General features: G+C 37.0%; 2 protein-coding genes across 5 annotated transcripts; one reads left to right on the top strand and one right to left on the bottom strand.

Moving 5' to 3' along the window:
• Nucleotides 1–1,523: 1,523 nt before the first annotated feature.
• On the bottom strand, nt 1,524–12,219 carry lgi2b (leucine-rich repeat LGI family, member 2b). Of its 4 annotated transcripts, none has more exons than XM_051891112.1 (8): nt 11,853–12,219; nt 8,169–8,240; nt 7,908–7,979; nt 7,644–7,715; nt 7,129–7,200; nt 6,792–6,961; nt 3,368–3,532; nt 1,524–3,272 (listed from the first exon to the last, which is right to left on the bottom strand). In XM_051891112.1, the coding sequence occupies exons 1-8, from the start codon at nt 11,960–11,962 to the stop codon at nt 2,455–2,457; spliced, it is 1,551 nt and encodes a 516-aa protein (XP_051747072.1). In that variant the 5' UTR covers nt 11,963–12,219; the 3' UTR covers nt 1,524–2,454. The 4 variants fall into 4 exon arrangements, with proteins under 4 accessions (XP_051747072.1, XP_051747081.1, XP_051747063.1 ...); XM_051891121.1 differs by having other exon boundaries at nt 12,051–12,219; XM_051891103.1 differs by lacking the exon at nt 11,853–12,219 and adding an exon at nt 8,438–10,842.
• Nucleotides 11,046–14,389, top strand: cdk2ap2 (cyclin-dependent kinase 2 associated protein 2). The gene is made up of 5 exons (XM_051891168.1): nt 11,046–11,341; nt 11,614–11,773; nt 12,226–12,317; nt 13,352–13,472; nt 14,068–14,389. The coding sequence occupies exons 2-5, from the start codon at nt 11,719–11,721 to the stop codon at nt 14,133–14,135; spliced, it is 336 nt and encodes a 111-aa protein (XP_051747128.1). The 5' UTR covers nt 11,046–11,341; nt 11,614–11,718; the 3' UTR covers nt 14,136–14,389.
• Nucleotides 14,390–14,397: the final 8 nt, after the last annotated feature.

Raw genomic sequence — 14,397 nt, 5'->3', positions numbered from 1 at the left:
GACACTTTTCAGACGCGCATTCCGACTTCGCCTCAGCGCCAGGCACAAGCCAAACGAGCGCGGAAAAGATAGGTGAGGACGAGGGAGCTTTACTTGAACAACAGTCAGACGAGATGTTGTCAGGCTATGTCAGTAAAACTCAGAAAAATGAACATGACTGTCCAATCAGCCGTTATACTGTGCTCGCGGCGCGCACTCAAGAATTGCACGCGCAAATGCGGCGGCGCGCGCTGTACATTGCTTTATTATAGCTTAAATAAAGCGCAAATGAAACTACGAGCATGCACCGTCGTTGTTCTGTTGAAAATTAAGTCATGAAATTACCAAACATGCGATTAAAGCTGCCTCAAAACTGCATGCGTAGGCTATTTGTTGACATTGTTTCAAAGCAATTGTTATCCAATTTGTTGGCCTTAAAACGTCTTAAAATGCACATGTCTACTCCAAGGAAATCAACATTTTTTTCGGGGGAGCATGCCCCCATACCTCCCTAGACTAGTAAACTACATTTTGTGACCTCGGTAATTATGAAACCCTGTGTACGGCCCTGTATTTCTCAAAATGTGCGCACTTTGGGACTAAACGTTTGTGTATGCACTGTGATCAAAAATAAATAGGTGCAAACGTGATTGAATGTAGAGGTTTGTGTCTCGTTATTCTATTAAAAAAAACAATAACTACTGATTGATTTTGCATGATTTTGCATTCCTATTAGAAATTAATAATTAGTGTCATTGTAAATAGTGGTGCAAATATCGAAGCTATCTAATCTGTCTAATACTTCAAAACTCAAGGTTAAATCAGAATATTTATTGTAAAAATGTTTCTGTAACAGGCAGCTGCCAAAAATTAGTATATAGCTCCACTATGGTTTGTGATTTATTTTCAAAAGGGAAAAAAAGACAAAAAAAAAACTTTTCAAAACACCCCCCCCCCCCCCCATATATATATATATATATATATATATATATATATATATATATATATTTCTATCTATTGTTGTGCTATAACCACATTTAGATTGATATTGATAAGTCTGCTCTTGAGATTTACAATAAAAGGTTGAACTCCTATCTATCTATCATTTATAGATAATTTAACCATAATTTCGCATAACACAGCATGTAATGTAATGTAAATAATACTAAAGTGCACATAATGCACAGCAGACAATATCATATATAGTCCTCTAGTCTACCTTACATCTGTGACATTCTGCTGATGCAGTACGCTGTCTTTGGTCTTATTTATCACACCTAAGTGTTCTGTCACAAAGAATGATGCTGCTGACTGGCTGGTAAAGTGATCCTTGTGAACATAAGCAGTTTCTCACTGTCAAGGAGTGAAGTGTCATCTGGAATGTCCATTTTAATGTGCTTATTTCTTATTATGTTCTGTTTATATTGACAGTATAGAACAGTGATGCAGTCGAAACAAGCTGCTAAACCATTTATGCATTTGGCTTCTTTGTAAGAAACTGAAAACGCTGTGAATGAGAACAAACAAGAATGAATGAGCATATCAATAGAAGATGCTGTTTTATTTATTATCGTTAATATATTTTCAAAGGTACATTCAGTATATTGCTCGGCCAGCTACAGTAATAAAACTGACAAAAGGATCCTGTTATGTAAAAAAAACATATCTAAGGCTTTCATTCATCAAAGGCAATAACATTGAGGGTCTCTTCTGAATAATAGCACTAGTCAGCACCAATAACATGCTTGCATGAAGTCAAACCAGCTCATTAGGATACATTAGCTTGAAGCTGACAAGCTTAAAGGGATAGTTCACCCAAAAATGAAAATTCTGTCATCATTTACACACCGTCAAATGTTCCAAACCTGTATGAATTTCATTCTTCAGCTAAACACAAAAGAAAATATTTTGTAGTAAGTGTATGGGTAACCAAACAGTTGATGGGCCCCATTGACTTCCATAGTATGGAGAAAAGAAAAAAAAAAAAGAAAAAAAAAAATACTACAGAAGTCAATGTGCCCATTAACTCTTTGGTTACCGACATTCTTCAAAATATCTTCTTTTGTGTTCAGCAGAAAAATGAAATTAATACAGGTTTGGAACAACCTGAAGGTGAGTAAATGACAGAATTTTCATTTTTGGGTGAACTATCCCCTTAAGTCCTCAGTCTTTTGGATGGAGTCCCTATCTTTGGTGAATCTGATATATTTTAAAGTGCCCTGATATGATCAAACAGTCAGGTATTTTCAATGTCTGAATAAATTAAGCTGCAATGCATTATTTATTCAAACTTTAATAGAAAATGTTGCATAAATAGCTTTTGCAAGACTAGAGAATCGAGATGTGCACTGGGTTGCGGCCTTTCTGTTGACAAAACATTACATTCATAAATATTAAGGTTAAATGTATATATATATTAAAGAATAGAGTTTTGTTTTAGCATTTGCCCAGGTGGAACGAACAATAGCATATGCCTCATTTGCTATAATCCACTGAAATATGTTCAAAAACCTTGGTTTTGCCTTTGAAACTGGTGGCTAGCACAAAATCGCGCTGGTCTGTGGACAGTGCTGTGAATGAGCGTGGCCATTGAACATACACATCCCTGAACTTGATAAAACCCTGGTTCTCCTCATCCCATCTGAAGATCTGGGAGAAAGAATAATCACTGCTCAGAATCAAATAGTGCTGGTCTTTGAACATGATGGGCTGTAATACCGTGGCACCACGTGAAGGGAAGCCTTGTACTTCTTCAAAGTGTTTGCCGGTCCACTTCATGACTTTTGAGTCACCGATGTAGCAGGCGAGGGCAAGGTAAAGAACATCATTAATCCTAAAGGCCTTCACGCTGACAATGTCGTCCATATTTGCTATCTCATCATGGAGAACGAACTTCTGGGTGCTCTTGTTCCATTGGTAGATAACAGGAACCTGTGAGCGGCTCACTAGTATGAGAAAAGATTTGCCATCTAAATCAAAAAACTCTGCATCGGTATCACGAAACCACTCATGAAGGAACTGATATGGGTAGAAACCAGTTTCGTTCCATTTAAACAGAGTTGTCATTCCAGCTTTGGAACTGTCCACAATAAGGAAGAACCAGTCATCTCCAATCTGGAAGACTTCAATGTCATTTGGCTTGGACACATTAAGCATTTCAACTGCCTGAAACTTGGTGAACTTATTCTGTGTTTGGTCATATTTGTAGACAAGGGAGCCATCGAAGAGCTGGGAGACAATGACAAATGCCTGCTCGTTGATCAGAACAGACCTGCACCCAACAACAGACCGTCCTGAAATAGAATATATTAAAAATTTAAAATAAAATTCTATACTCTTTCATACTTATGAAATATGACAAATGATTATGGAGCTAACAGTGTCAAACCTGTGATGTCATCAAACGGCCTGAATTGTGTCTCAATGTGATCCCATTCCATGATCATGCAGCTGTCTGAATTTGGAACTGCTATAGCAACATATATATCATCTTTGTGAGAGAAGATGTCTGCTGACATGGATTGAGTATTCACTATCTGATGCTGAACAAATTCTGAAGGGAAAAGAAAACAGACATAGTGACAAGTGTGAACAAATCACAATTTCTTTAAAGGGTTAGTTCACCCAAAAATGAAAATTCTGTCAATAATTATCATGTCGTTCCACACCCGTAAGACCTTCGTTCATCTTCGGAACACAAATTAAGATATTTTTGATGAAATCCGAGAGCTGTCTGACCCCTCCATAGACAGCAATTTAACAACCACTTTCAAGGTCCAGAAAGGTACCAAAGACATCGTTAAAATAGTCCATGTGACTACAGTGGTTCAACCTTAATTTTATGAAGTGACGAGAATACTTTTTGTGCGCTTCTGTGTTCTACGTCAGAACGCTGATTCAGTATTGGCCGGCTCCTGCGTCAGCATCACATGCATCAAGCTGCTCACGTGAACAGCATCATCCAATAGTCGGCATTCTGATGTAGAACCTGGAAGCGCTGAACGTAAACAGCGTACGAGAATGAGACAGAAGAGAAGATATTGTTGAATAAAGTCATTATTTTTGTTTTTGCGCACAATAAGTATTCTCGTCGCTTCATAACATTAAGGTTGAACCTGCTGTTGTCAAAAGTACCGGTACTTCAGTACCAAGTTGGTACTGAAATTTTGAAAATGTGACAATACCAGCATTTCTGTAGTACTGGTAGTACCGAGAATCCGGGTATATTCGGTACCCACTGATAGGGCTGTGCCAGTATTTTACGTGAATATGACACGAGTAAAGCACAAAGCTTTGTTTACAGAAGAAATAGGCTAGTTAACAATTAAATGCGACATCGCAGCCATGGAAACATTTTGGTACATGCCAAATGAGAGAGGTACGAGAGTCAATACTTTTAAGCTTTGTCAGCTTTGTATTCTGTTTTGTGAATCGCGATCTGGTCACCCGATTAGCAGAGAATTTAACAATATTCCATTAGTTATTCCACTGAACATGGAATCTGTTTCTTTATCCAAATCTTTACTCACACAGGGGATTATAAACGTTTCTTCCTTTCCTTCGCTTTTAGGCCTATTATATTCGCATTCTTTACTGTGGTAAAGTAGAAAAAATACTGTAGGACAGAAACCTTTTTGCTTGCACATCAATTTCTATTTAACACAGTTTGTGCTTGTTATTATACTTTATAAGGCGCGTCTAGTTTATTTGTATAGCACGTTTCACACACGCCAGTGATTTTTACTTTCGCTTTCTCTGGCAGCGCAAAATCAAACATAGCCTGAATGTCTGCAGATAAAACTCGCTCTTCAGACCTTTTACAATAAGTGTCAGTTGCTTGTAACATCAGGAGATAACATGAAGATATTATTAAAGAGAAACGGTCTCTTTCCTGCTCGTGTCCCACATTCCTCTCAAAGAGCAGAGCGGCTGTATGACGCATCTTTGTGTGGAAATATAAAACAAATGTTTTTTTAGAATAATATTTAACTTTCTTATTATTTAGGTTACCATTATTTACTGATATTTATTTCATAGTTTTACAGGCTGTAGTGTGTTGTTTCACTGAAGGAATAGCTAAAATAAACATGCACATCTGTTTCAAAATGGATGTTTGAGCATTTTTTTATTGAGGTATATATACACACAAACATACATACACACACACACACACACTCCAAATTTTTATATATGATAACCATCATATTTAATATGTTTTTAAAAATAGGCTAGTTAAATAAGAGTAAAATAGTTCCAACTGATTTTCCTGTGGTACCGAAATTGGTACTGAGAACCGTAAAATTTTACTGGTATTGGTACCGACTACTGGAATTTTGGTACCACGACAACACTAGTTGAACCACTGCAGTCACATGGACTATTTTAACAATGTCTTTAGTACTTTTCTGGACCTTGAAAGTGGTAATTAAATTGCTGTCTATGGAGGGGTCAGAGAGCTCTCAGATTTAATCAAAAATATCTTGATTTGTGTTCCAAAGATGAACGAAGGTCTTACAGGTTTGGAACAACATGAGGGTGAGTAATTAAAGGATTAGTTCACTTTAAAATGAAAATTACCCCAAGCTTTACTCACCCTCAAGCATCCTAGGTATATATGACTTTCTTCTTTCTGATGAACACAATCTGAGATATATTAACAAATATTCTGACGCTTCCAAGCTTTATAATAGCAGTGAGCGGGACCAATGAGTATGAGCTGAAGAAAGTGCCTCCATCCACATCCATCCATCATAAACGTGTACTTCACACAGCTCCGGGGGGTTAATAAAGGCCTTCTGAAGCGAAGCGATGCATTTGAGTAAAAAAATATATCCATATTTAACAAGTTATGAAGTAAAATATCTAGCTTCCGCCAGACTGCCTTCCGTATTCAACATAAGAAGAAAGTGCGATGCCTCATGCAGTCCTACGCCTTCCCTATTGAACTTACGGAGAAAACTTAACTGACGTAACACCAGTTCCATTTTTTTCATAACTTTAATACAGAAGGCGGTCTGGCAGAAGCTAATATTTTACTTCTCATATATATATATATATTATACACACTTTTTTTTTTTTTTTTTTTTTACACAAATGCATCGATTCACTTCAGAAGGCCTTTATTAACCCCCCGGAGCCGTGTACAGTACGTTTTTGATAGATGGATGTGGATGGATGGATGCAGTTTCTTCAGCTTCATACTTGTTGGTATCACTCACTGCCATAACAAAGCTTGGATGTGTCAGGATATTTATTAAAATATCTCTGACTGTGTTCATCAGAAAGAAGAAAGTCATGTACACCTAGGATGGCTTGAGGGTGAGTAAAGCTTGGGGTAATTTTCATTTGAAAGTGAACTAATCCTTTAATGACAGAATTTTCTTTTTTTGGTGAACTAACCCTTTAAAGTCAACCTTTCTTATAAAACATTTATCCATGTACATTATGACTTTTTAAAAAAATTCATGTGCCTTCATATTCTTTAAATCAAAATAACTTTCCCTTCCTCTTGCAGTGACATCTCTTCTCTGATGACGTTTACTGGCGCAAGGGCGGGACAACCTGTCACTCACATGAGTGTCACTCACATGCAATAGCAAACAACAACAGTCCAACAATCAAATCAACTCAAAATGAAAAAAATTCAGGTCCCACCAGACAGTTTTTCTTGTTCAAGAAGCCGTTTCACAATAAGGAAGAAAAGGCAATCGCAACTTCCTTTTCACAGCATTTATCAAGATGCCTGTTGCCAAAATTCAACAGAAAGAAATCTGAGATATCTGAGCAAGTATAGATATCTGAAATGTAGTTACCTGTGGAGACACACTTGCTGTGTTTTTCTGGGACATCCTTTAATAAGACACCCTTCATGCCAGATGGACTGGCACAGTAAACATCTGTGATTGTGGCATTGGATCGTTTCAACCACAGCATCAACCACATGGATTCACAGTCACACTGGAACATGTTCCCTCGCAGGTCTCTGTTTATTAGACACGAAATAATTAAAACACAAGTTACAAAAACACTTACATTATGCGACTGCAATATCATTGTTTCCCAACTATTTAGCATATATATGTAAGTGGTTGTCTTGGTAATATGTTGATTACATGTGCACATTTGCAAATAATAAACTGAAGAACTCACAGTTCAATCAAAGAGCGCAGATCAGAAAAAAGACCTCTGGGCAATGTTTTTATATTGTTGTTTGCTAATGATCTGTAAAAACAGAGAGGAAATGAATCAATACCCATGGGCAAAAGACTTTATTTATAGTTTATACTTATGTAAAATAAATCAGGATTTTTAAGCACCAATGTACCTTATAATAATACTCAAGACAACAGCAGTCAGCAGTGTATCATTTACTTTCATACATTTAGCAGACACTTTTATCCAAAGTGACTTACAAAAGATGAACAAAGCATTCATCAAAGAGCAAACAATTGTTGTAGTACACAATGCCAAGTTTATTAGACATCTAGATTAGGAAAGTGCATTATGTATCACATTATGTAGTGACAATAAAATTAAATATTAAACGAAAAATGACCTACTCAATTAAATATTTTATATGATGCCTACCATAAATCTATGTAATCTAAATTAATTATGCATTCTGCAATGACTTAGCCTTTCCTTGCTTCATGTTATATACTCACAGATGTGTAACATCCCGAAGTCCTCTGAAGGCATATTTGTTTATCTCTTCAATTTTGTTGCCCTCAATAAATCTGGTTGGAGAAATAAAATGAGACAAAATGTGCATCACCAAAAATTTTGGTCAATCACTCTGCAGGGATATTGGTTAAAGGGTCCAGACATCCAACAAATATGTGGATATTAGTTAGTCAATATATATGCTGTAAAGAAGTGATCATCTTTTATCATAAATTTAATTGCATAAAAGCTGTCCAAATACTTACAAATACTCAAGATGAGGAAGCCCTGAGAATGCATCCTCCTTTATTTCAGAAAATGAATTAGAACTAAGGAGACTAAGAAGAGAAAAAAAGAAAATACCATGATACCAGAAAATACCATGAGCATGAAGTATCATAATTGATACCCGTAGTACAGAAATTATTTTCCAACATAACAAAGCATGCCTTGTATTTGACACATCCCTATGTTTTCTAATGCAGTTAAACAGGTAAATTTAATAAAGTGATGCAGCAGTCACTTACATTAACTGCAGTGAGGGCATGAGCGAGAACATAGCTTCCTTGATTTCTGGGAAACTGCAATTAACAATACTCCTAAAAAAATAATAATAATAATAAATTAATAAATATGACACTTCCTTTATTGTTTTGCACACTGCGATGCGGGTTCAGTTTCGAGAACACAAGTATTTTATAAGCTTGAGTGTCGCACTACACTTTATGTTTGATACTGTACAATTATAAGGATTTTCGCTCAAAAATATGTTACGACAACATAATAATGCACTTACAGAGAGTTGATGTCACTCGGTATAGTCCGCGGGATGAGAGACGAACCGACACAAATGATTGAATCTGTCGTGCAAGTGCATCCTGAAGGACATTTGAATATTCGCTTTGATCGTGACAGTTGAAATGAACAAATGAATAGTAAAGTTACCAAAAGACACTTTCGGATGGAAGAAAATTTATCGTTTGTAAGATGCATGGCTGTTAGCAGAGTCGAAATCCAAACGCTCCTCTGTCCCGCACAGCACAGTGAAATGCTGCATGAAGGACTGACTTCAGAATCAGCAGCTCTGATGCAGCCAGTCAGTGCTTTAGCTTGGACTGTCCCATTAGAGGAGGCCTCAAGAGTCCAATAAAACAACTAAAAGTAGCATGTAACCGTCAGATCATACCACTGTTTGTCCTTGCATTAAGATGATTTTAAAAAATGTGCTAATTACTGCAATCTTTTGTTTTTTATCACACCTCTTCCTGTTTTGCTACAGCCTATTAACTTGTATAAGTTAAATGCCATATCAGCAATATTGTGCTTCATCTGCATGTAAAGCAAGCTTGAAAACGCACAGATTATCTCGGCAATGAAAACATGTGGGTAAAGTGAAATACATTATATTGCCAAAAGTTTTGGGACGCCTGCCTTTACATGCACATGAACTTTAATGACATCCCATTCTTAATCCATAGGGTTTAATATGGAGTTGGCCCACCCTTTGCAGCTATAACAGCCTCAACTCTTCTGGAAAGGCTTTCCACAAGGTTTAGGGGTGTGTTTATGGGAATTTTTGACTATTCTTCTAGAAGCACATTTGTGAGGTCAGGCAGTGATGTTGGCGAGAAGGCCTGGCTCATAGTCTCCGCTCTAATTCATCCCAAAAGTTGTTCTATCGGATTGAGGTCAGGACTGCAGGCCAGTCAAGTTCCTGCTCTAGAGTCCAGTGGCGGCGTGCTTTACACCACTGCATCCGACGCTTTGCATTACACTTGGTGATGTAAGGCTTGGATGCAGCTGCTCGGCCATGGAAACCCATTCCATGAAGCTCTCTACGCACTGTTCTTGAGCTAATCTCAAGGACACATGAAGTTTGGAGGTCTGTAGCTATTGACTGCAGAAAGTTGGCGACTTCTGTGCACTGTGCGCCTCAGCATGCGATTTTACATGGCCTACCACTTCGTGGTTGAGTTGCTGTTGTTCCCAATTGCTTCCACTTTGTTATGATACCACTAACAGTTGACCGTGGAATATTTAGTAGTAAGGAAATTTCACAAATGGACTTATTGCACAGGTGGCAACCTATCACGGTACCACGCTTGAATTCACTGAGCTCCTGAGAGTGACCCATTCTTTCACAAATGTTTGTAGAAGCAGTCTGTATGCCTAGGTGCTTCATTTTATACACCTGTGACCATGGAAGCGATTGGAACACCTGAACTCAATGATTTGGAGGGGTGTCCCAATACTTTTGGCAATATAGTGTATGTGGTAATGACGCAGCAATTCTTTGAATGAATGGCTTCTGTGTCTTGCGTTAGACACAAGTAGGCCTATCAAGCTTCACTGACATTGGTCATTACTTTACATTAAGATGAGCTAAAGCTGTATTTGTGTCCTTTATTTCCCTACAGATTAAACTAGATGATGCATAACACAAGTTACAACAATTTCTCTGGCAACCAGTAACTTCAATATGACAGCAAATAATGGACTCCACAGTATGCATACCATGAATCATTTAGAAGCAGATCTGATTTCAGCATCTAAGTGCTTTCTGTCTATACGTGACTAGGGGAGGTGCTTAAATAGATGAAAGAAGACTGCTGCAATCTGGCACTTACTATGAAGTAGCCTATACATTAGTGGTTCTCAGCTGCTTTACCTGCAGACCAAACTCCCAATGCATCAATGTCCAACAAATTACTGTAACAGACTGCAAATTCCTAGATATTTTTGTAGACAAATCAATACAGACCACCTCATTAAAAACTCAACTTCGTCAGACAATTAAGGAAATTCGGAAACCAGTCAGAACCTTTTTAAACTGGTGATCATTGCCTATTAGTATAGCAAAGATATTATAGTTAACACATTGTCTCTAAAGCTTCAAATATCGTAGCTACAGATCTCCCCCTAGCACATCTAACACACCAATACGCATAAAAAGATTACCATGGATCCATCTAACTCAGCACATTACAGCAGCTCCCCTCAGACAGAAGCCTGATATCATCAACAGCTAAAACATCCATCAATAAAGAACATCTGACAGCTGTCAGAGTGCCCAATAAACCACCTTAAAATAACCATATTCTACTATTTTAACAAACCTTTTTTAATGTAGATTGGACATTGTGTTGTTTAATGCATATTGTATTATACATTGCATGCAGTAGTGAATACTTGCATAGCAGCACACAATAATGCATGGAATTTACTCTATGCCATTCTATTATATTTTATTCTAAAATAAAAAATAAAAAAATTATATATATATATATATATATATATATATTTAAAAATATTAGCATTTTCAAAAGCTCATTATTGCAAACTCTCTCCAAACACCTCAACAAGAAAATTCCAGAATGGAATCTTCATTGTGGAAGACTGAGAGGGCAAAGGCGCGTGCCTGATGACGCAGTCACTCTTTTTGCCGAGTATCATGGGAAAATAACATAGCAGGCTAGCACGCGCAGGAAGAGAGGAGAAGAACCGACACCTCCGTGTAGTGAAACTATTCCCGTGCGTTATATTCCCCATTTACCTCCTCGAACAAGTGTAAACCGGCGACCAGAAACCATCTTTAACTGTCCAACATATCGCGAAGTGTTCACGGTTGTTGTTGTTTGTTTCATTTGTCGGCTTGTTGGATACTTAGCGCGTGTCGCTGTCGAGCGAGTTCGCGGAAGAGGTGGGTATAGTTAAATTTACCTTTCATATACCACTAGACATCCCCCACTCTTTATTACACAGAAATCTTCGCATTTATATGAAAGGTGTCGTTGTTCTACTCTAGCAGAAAATAGAGGAAAAGTCTATCAATTGCAGGCGATTTAAATAGACAAGTCAGGGTTTGAAGCCGGTTAAGTTAAGAGGGGACGGTCTTTTCTGTCCGCTAGCCTTTATCATGTCTCTCACACCTCTTATACGTATCTATATATCTACTCTGTGTGTTTACATTAGGTAAGCATCGTTCCTGCTTCAGATACATAAGCCCATTGAGATTACATTCAGAAGATAAGCAGAAACTTTTCATCAAGCGAGGCTACAGTCGACGGCGGTGTAAATATGAGTTACAAGCCGATCGCCCCCGCACCCACCAGCTCCAACCACACTCCACCAGGTGAGTTTCATTGTGCTCTCTCTTCATTCATGCTTTTTTTACATACATTTTTCGCATCTGAAGTATTAGTTTCCATCACCTTTTCAAAAATGCACCGTTTTTAATCCCGAGGAAAGGGGTCAATGAACCTACTGTAAAAGAGGTCAGAGGCACGGATAAAGGGGGAGGAGTTAAAGGAGCCATAGCCATCTGTCTTGCTCATTACATAAATGTGGAATAGTGTGGCGCTAAACCGCACCCCACCGCGTTTATGCTTAAAAGCTAACCGTTTTCTTACCCATTTGTGAATGTGCCAAGCCAATGAAGCCATCACATCAGTGCATCCAATCTTGGCTGTGTCTCTCTCCTCACTTCCTTCCATACACACACTGGGTGGCGAGATATCATTGGTTGAATTTGGCCTTTTGACATTTCCTTGATTTGTGATTGGTCCTGTTGCTCTCTGGTTTTAGGATCATGCGGCTCATCTCCGTCTCTGGCCTCCTCATCTAACTTTAGACCAGCATTTAGCGATTTTGGGCCACCATCAATGGGCTTTGTACAAGTAAGTTAAGTTTTTGATAACATTGGGCTTTTACTTATTTTCAATCTTGAAATTATTCCCAAAATTGATCTTGTATGTTTTATTTGGTGTGTGTGTATATTTAAATATATATATATATATATATTTAAATGTTATTGAAAGAGATCTTTTATGATCGTCTCAACTGCATTTATTTGATGAAAAATGCAGTAAAACAGTAATTTTTTTAACGTATTGTGAAATATTACAATTTAAAAGAGAATTTCTATTTTAATAGATTTTAATATATTTAAATGTAATTTATTCCTGAATTTTAAACGGCCATTATGCTAGTCTTCAGTGTCACAAAATGATAACTGAGCAGCTAATTAGCATAAACTGTTGTTGATGCTCAATAATGATTCTTATTATCAATGTTAAACAGTTTGCTGCTTAATATTTTTTTGAAAATTGTGATGACTTTTTTTTCAGGATTCTTAGATGAATTGAAAGTTTAAGAGAACAGTTTTCATTTAAAAAAAAAAAAAATCTTTAACATTATAGATGTCTTTACTGTCACTTTTGATCAATTTAATGCATCCTTATAGAATAAAAGTATTAATTCCTGTTGTTTTTTTTTTAATCTTACCCCAAACTCTGGTAGTGTATCATGGTTTCCACAAAATACTAAGCAGCAAAAAAAAACCTTTTTTTAGTATTAATAATAAAAATAAATGTTTCTTGAGCAGCAAATCAGAATATTAGATTAATTTCTGAAGGATCATGTAACACTGAAGACTGGAGTAACGATGCTGAACATTCAGCTTTGCCCTCAGAGTAATAAATTACATTTTAATATATTAAAATACAAAAAACTTATTTTATATTGACAATATTTCACACTATTTATGTTTGCACTGTATTTTTGAGCAAATAAATGCAGCCTTAGTGAGCATAATATACTTCTTTCAAAAACATTAAAAAGTCTTAATTCCAAACGTTTAGACAGAGTATATGTACCTTTTAGTAAAGAGGCTATCACTCAGACTTCTGCACAACTATCTTGTTTTCTGTAGCCGGTCAAAGTGTCCCAGGGATCTACGTATAGTGAGCTGCTCTCCGTCATTGAGGAGATGAGCCGTGAAATTCGTCCTACCTACGCTGGCAGCAAAAGTGCCATGGAGAGACTGAAGAGAGGTACTCCACACCCTTCTGAATAAAGTGAACGCAGCACATTTGTAACAGTCAGTGACGTTTATCCCCCTGGAGTAATGTGAGCCGAAGGGCAGTCGTGATAGAGTTCACTCTGTTTTTCACTTCTTTACATGGGATCAGACTTGCAATGTTTCTTTTGTCAGCAAAGAGTCTTTTCTAATAAGCTACCCCTAGGTTAATGGTGGTGTTTATCACTCATAAAACAACATAGAAAAAGTGAAGTGTTCAGCATATTTATAAATACAATATGCATTATTACAGTGTAAATAGGCCACTTATTTGTACTACAGATATATTTCAGATTAATTATTGAAGTTGCATTACATATAAAGGTTGCCATCTAATACCTGACGACATTTTCTATATATAATTTAAATTATTTACTTTTCCTTTCAAGGATAAAAAATTAGTATGCATACAAACTAAGATAATAATTTACAATCTGCTGCTTGGTCCATTAGCAAACGGTCTGTCATGCATCAAAACATTAACCCAAGCTCTTTTGCACATTTTTTTGTAATACAGTTAAATGTTTACTTGTTTGAAATGTCTGATATGTGTTTCTGTCTTCCTTTAGGTATCATCCACGCACGTGCTCTTGTCAGGGAGTGTCTAGCGGAGACAGAGCGAAGTGCTCGCACATAACACACACACTCACCCATCCTCCCTCCCTCCCTCTGGTACTTGTCTCCTCATTGTTCTGTTTCTCACAGACATGCTCCTTCTCTCTGCCAAGCTATTTACAAAACCATCTCTTTCTATCTTTCTTATTGACCTTTGTCCATCATGCATAGCTATCTCCCAGATGTACACCTCATGTAGTGTTACTACGATTAGAATAGAAATTTTTTAAGCCCAATTTTTGCAATTCTGTATTTAAATAAAAAAAATTAAATCAAGCAATTTG

Source organism: Ctenopharyngodon idella, chromosome 1 (genome assembly GCF_019924925.1).
Source record: "Ctenopharyngodon idella isolate HZGC_01 chromosome 1, HZGC01, whole genome shotgun sequence".
NCBI classification, from domain to species: domain Eukaryota; kingdom Metazoa; phylum Chordata; class Actinopteri; order Cypriniformes; family Xenocyprididae; genus Ctenopharyngodon; species Ctenopharyngodon idella.
The sequence above is the reverse complement of the archived record's forward strand: the minus strand, read 5'-3'. Positions and strand labels throughout refer to the sequence as shown.

Bases quoted from the DNA above. Each gene is read 5' to 3' on its own strand.
- lgi2b (XM_051891103.1), bottom strand. From the start codon at position 8,634: ATGCATCTTACAAACGATAAATTTTCTTCCATCCGAAAGTGTCTTTTG. The intron at 7,980-8,168 runs GTAAGTGACTGC...TTCTCTTCTTAG, and splicing joins ATGCCCTCACTGCAGTTAAT to TCTCCTTAGTTCTAATTCAT. The intron at 7,201-7,643 runs GTGAGTATATAA...CTGTTTTTACAG, and splicing joins CTTCGGGATGTTACACATCT to ATCATTAGCAAACAACAATA.
- cdk2ap2 (XM_051891168.1), top strand. From the start codon at position 11,719: ATGAGTTACAAGCCGATCGCCCCCGCACCCACCAGCTCCAACCACACT. The intron at 11,774-12,225 runs GTGAGTTTCATT...CTCTGGTTTTAG, and splicing joins CTCCAACCACACTCCACCAG to GATCATGCGGCTCATCTCCG. The intron at 13,473-14,067 runs GTACTCCACACC...GTCTTCCTTTAG, and splicing joins CATGGAGAGACTGAAGAGAG to GTATCATCCACGCACGTGCT.